This window comes from Chondrus crispus, genomic scaffold (genome assembly GCF_000350225.1).
Source record: "Chondrus crispus Stackhouse genomic scaffold, scaffold_513, whole genome shotgun sequence".
NCBI lineage: Eukaryota > Rhodophyta > Florideophyceae > Gigartinales > Gigartinaceae > Chondrus > Chondrus crispus.
The window spans coordinates 19,442-23,445 of record NW_005178493.1 but is presented as its reverse complement, the minus strand read 5'-3'; the positions used below and the strand labels follow the sequence as shown (position 1 = coordinate 23,445).

The 4,004-nt window shown below is 55.7% G+C and overlaps 2 protein-coding genes; both read left to right on the top strand.

The window, feature by feature from the left end:
- Window positions 1-568: 568 nt before the first annotated feature.
- On the top strand, window positions 569-2,130 carry CHC_T00000412001 (hypothetical protein). XM_005709926.1 is given in 2 exon segments: window positions 569-1,858; window positions 1,859-2,130. 1 exon segment carries the CDS (start codon window positions 569-571, stop codon window positions 1,856-1,858), a length of 1,290 nt encoding a protein of 429 aa, XP_005709983.1. The 3' UTR covers window positions 1,859-2,130.
- A 37-nt stretch (window positions 2,131-2,167) lies between these two features.
- On the top strand, window positions 2,168-2,911 carry CHC_T00000411001 (hypothetical protein). Its single transcript, XM_005709925.1, has one exon. It carries the CDS (start codon window positions 2,168-2,170, stop codon window positions 2,909-2,911), a length of 744 nt encoding a protein of 247 aa, XP_005709982.1.
- Window positions 2,912-4,004: the final 1,093 nt, after the last annotated feature.

The window sequence follows — 4,004 nt, the reverse complement described above, 5'->3', positions numbered from 1 at the left end:
TGCGCAACGCACACCCCCCCACCCCCACAAAAAAAAAGTTATCGCGCAGCGCCAGCAAGGTGCGGCCGCGCGTGCCACGCGCGCCCTGTTTGTTCCGAAAGTGATTGCGTGCGAAATGCGCGGAAATGGCCGCCCGTGTGCAAGTCCACGCGTGCGCGCCCGCGATGTCGTCGCATGGTGCCACCGCGGCCTGCGTCACTGCGCCCGATCTCGCACCGCGTCCCGTAGCCTGCCCGCATGACCGCACGCCTCCCCGCCCCGCCGTGTAACCGCGATTCAGACAATCCGCTACACCCCCCCCTCCCCCCCCCGCCCGCTCCTAACGGGAAAAACTTTTGCCGGCCACGTGTCCCCACCCCGCCCTTACACCACATTCGCTGAAAGTCCTCCCGGGCCGCAGATCCACCGAAGCCTTCTTATTAACCCACGGCCGCGCTATCTCCCCCCGGCCTCCTCGCACACCGCCACCACCTTTCCACCCGTGCTCGCCTCCCTCAATTCTCGTCCCCGACCCCAATTGACCCCACCACCTACCCCCACCCCAAACCCAACCCCTCCTTCCATCGCCATGTGGCTCCCGTCCGATCTCTCGCACATCTGCATCGTGGGCGGCGGCAACGCCACGCACGTCCTCTCCGCCCTGCTATGTGCCTCCTCTGCGGAGCTGCACGTCTCCATCCTGGCTCCCTTCCAGGACGAGGCCGAGCGCCTATCCGCCTCGCCCGGCATCACGCTGGACCAGCCGGACGGCTCCACGCTCACGGGCAAGCCGCATCTCATCACCGCCTCCCCCGCCGCCGCCCTTGAGAAAGCCCGCCTCGTCATCCTCCCGCTCCCGCTCTTCGCCGTTCCCGCCGTGTGCGACCTCATCGCCCCGCATCTCGCCCACGGCGCATGGGTCGCCTTCTTCCCCGCCCAGGGCGGCGTCCAGTGGCTCGCCGCAGATCTGCTCGGCCTTCGCAAGAACCGCCCCGATCTCAAGCTCTTCGGCCTGGACAAGCTCCCGTACAATTGCAGGATCCTCGAGTTTGGCAAGCGCGTCCGCGTCTTTGGCTACAAGGAAAGACTCAAGCTCGCGTGCTACCCCAATGACCCCGTGCTCGCAAAGCGCATGTGCTCTACTGTCAGCGCCATCATCCCTAGGCTCCAGCTCAGCCCAGCTCCAAACTTCCTGCTCGCTACCCTCGCCCCTGGCAATCAGTGCATTCATCCGGCGAGAATGTACTCGCTGTTTAAGGACAACACCACCCGGAAGACCGTCCCCATGTTTTACGACATGAAGTCGTACGACGATGTCAAATACATCCAGCTCGTCTCCGATGAGGTCCAAGCCATCTCCAGGGCCATCGAGAAGGTCGCCAAGGGCATGGGCTTGACTCTCGACTTGTCGGGCGTCCTCGATGTCGGCGACGCTGTCCTTGCCGCATACGATGACGTCAAGGACACTTCGTCCCTCATGACCATCTTCTCGACTTGCAAGGGCTTCGAGGGCATCGGCACACCGATGAAGAAGGTCATCAAGGACGGCGAGCCCATCTACCAGGTCGACTGGCACTCGCGCTACTTCACGGAGGATATCGCCTCGCTGTGCGTGCTGCACGGCCTGGCCGAGATCGTCGACGTCCAGGTCCCGACCATCGATCTGCTCATTCGCTGGGCACAGGTCCACATGGACGATGGCGAGTACCAGTTCGTCACGGAGGACGGCTCGCTCAACACCGACCGCAAGAAGCTCATGTACTCTCCGCAGTACTGGGGCATCACTGACAAGGAGCAGCTCGTCCGCTTCCACGCCGAGGTGCAATCCGATTCCACCGCCGATCCCAACGGAACGGCCACAACTGACACTACTAGCTAAAGGCTGGTCGTCGCCACATATGCGCGCGCACCCGCGCCGAGCTGGGCGTGCTTGGTTTTGAGACGCGCGGCCGACCATTCCTTTCATGTACTCTTTCGAACCCGTTTTCTTTCTATCTCTTTCTCTCTGTTTACGGAAAACGCCTAGCCTCGCACTCCGCGTCTAATTCCTCTCGCTTTTTTTGTTTTTGTTTTACTCGTAAAACTCTTTCTCTCGCTCGTTCTGCCCTGTACGGTTGGGTCCGTGCTGAGGGGGGTTACTTCATCGTCCAATTCCCCTGCTCGCTGCTTTACTTTTTTCTGTCTTTGTATGCCGGCGAACTCTTTCCCTTGGCAGATCTTCACATATTGGTCCGCCAGATGCTGTCTCCTGGATGGGTTCGCTCACGCTACTCGATTTGGCGTCTCGTTTCTTTTGGAAAGCTTCCCTTCCGAGTGCCGCAAGTCAATCAGTTATCGCTTGCGTTCACATGTCCGCAAGTTAAGAAATGAATGCAGTCTTTTACACGTTTACTTTTTGGCTGCCCTGTTCGCTCAGGCCATGTGTGCTTTTTTGGTTTTGTTTGAGCTTGCACATGCGATACAAATGTGTACAGTATCCAAGGGTACAATAAAAATGATCTGCCTGTTTGCTCGAAGCACAATATCGCATCCAAATGCTTTCACACATCCAATCCTTCCATTATGCGAGCAGAGAGGTGATGGTGGTGTTTGCCTCTTCAACCTCCACATGCCTACTTTCTTCGTCGAGATAGCGACCGCGACTTACAAAGTCGTACAGGTCTTCGTCCGCCAATTCCGCAGTTTCTCGATCGAGTATCTCAGTCATAAGATCGACCAACGTAGCACACCCCATCATCTCTGCAGCTTGCAGAACCTTGATGGCCATCATCCCGTCCATCGTCCCAAATTTGGCCTTCCACTTCTCCACCTCTTGCCCGACCACTCCCAATTCCAACACGTACGTCATGAACTGGCAGTACTTCAGTACATACAGCACCTCGGGTTCGCGCAGCATCGGCAGACGCACGACGGCAAATTCTTCGTCTATTGATTCAGATTCGTTGGCGCTGTAAGATACGTAGTCGCACAATGGCGTCCATGCATTGTTCATCACTACCGTCTTTTCCGCCAAGAGCAGCCGGATTTCCAAACTCGCCGTTTCTATTTCATCCGACATGATGATCAGACTTCGGCTCTTAGGCTATCGCGATGCCTAGCTCGGCTTGTTGCAAGGGTTGCACTTCTGTGGTAATTCTCGTCTATGGCGTAGCTGTCTTTGCCGTCTAAGAATTTTGTTTTGTCCAGGAAGAGCAAGCAAGTGGACCATTCGTCCCCACCAAATAGAGTTGCTTTCCTTGAGAGCGTCTGCCTATTCGCTATACTTTCATCTCGCGTGGCCGTGCGCTTGTGAGCCACGCAATGTTTCGCGACCAAACCACGCCTTCGTTAATTTTTTCCCATTCGCATGAAAACGAATTTTCGAAAATACGTATGTATTTACCAAGCGGGCGTCTGGATCTTACGCTATGATCCATTCTTTCATTCCAAACAGTTGAAAAACACCGTGCTCTTGTCGTACACAGAAGCGGACTGTGCATCGACGCTGTGCTCTACCCTTTGTCCTCTAACAGAAGAAGAAATTGTGTCTTGATCTTTCAGCTTTCGAAATGATGCTGTGAATGGTAGTCATCCCGTTTCAGAAGCAACAGCTTCTTTGATTGGCGAGCCATGGCCGAAGCAAAAGGCACTTGCTCCCGGAACTAAATCGCGCATTGAGTATCCACCCTTGGGTCACGTAGAGACCTGCCCTCGGACTCCGCTCGGGGGTCCTCGAGACAATGGAGTGTATCTCTCAAATATATGTTTTTATAGATGCTACAGTACCCTTGCTACCATTAAGTCTCTCAAGCAAAAAGGAGATAATTGCGCAAAGATCGGTGCTTTGCGCATGAGGGTGCGCCCATACAGTGACGACTGCATCCTTGCTGGCACGTGCGAAATGTCCGCAAACCGCAACAAAAAAGCCGTGGCAACTGCGTTACTGTGCGAAAGGCTGCATCCATACAGTACCCTTCTCACTGGGGTATTGTGGAACATTTTCCATGTTCTTAGGAATCGTCAAAAGTCTGTAAATTTTCCCTGAT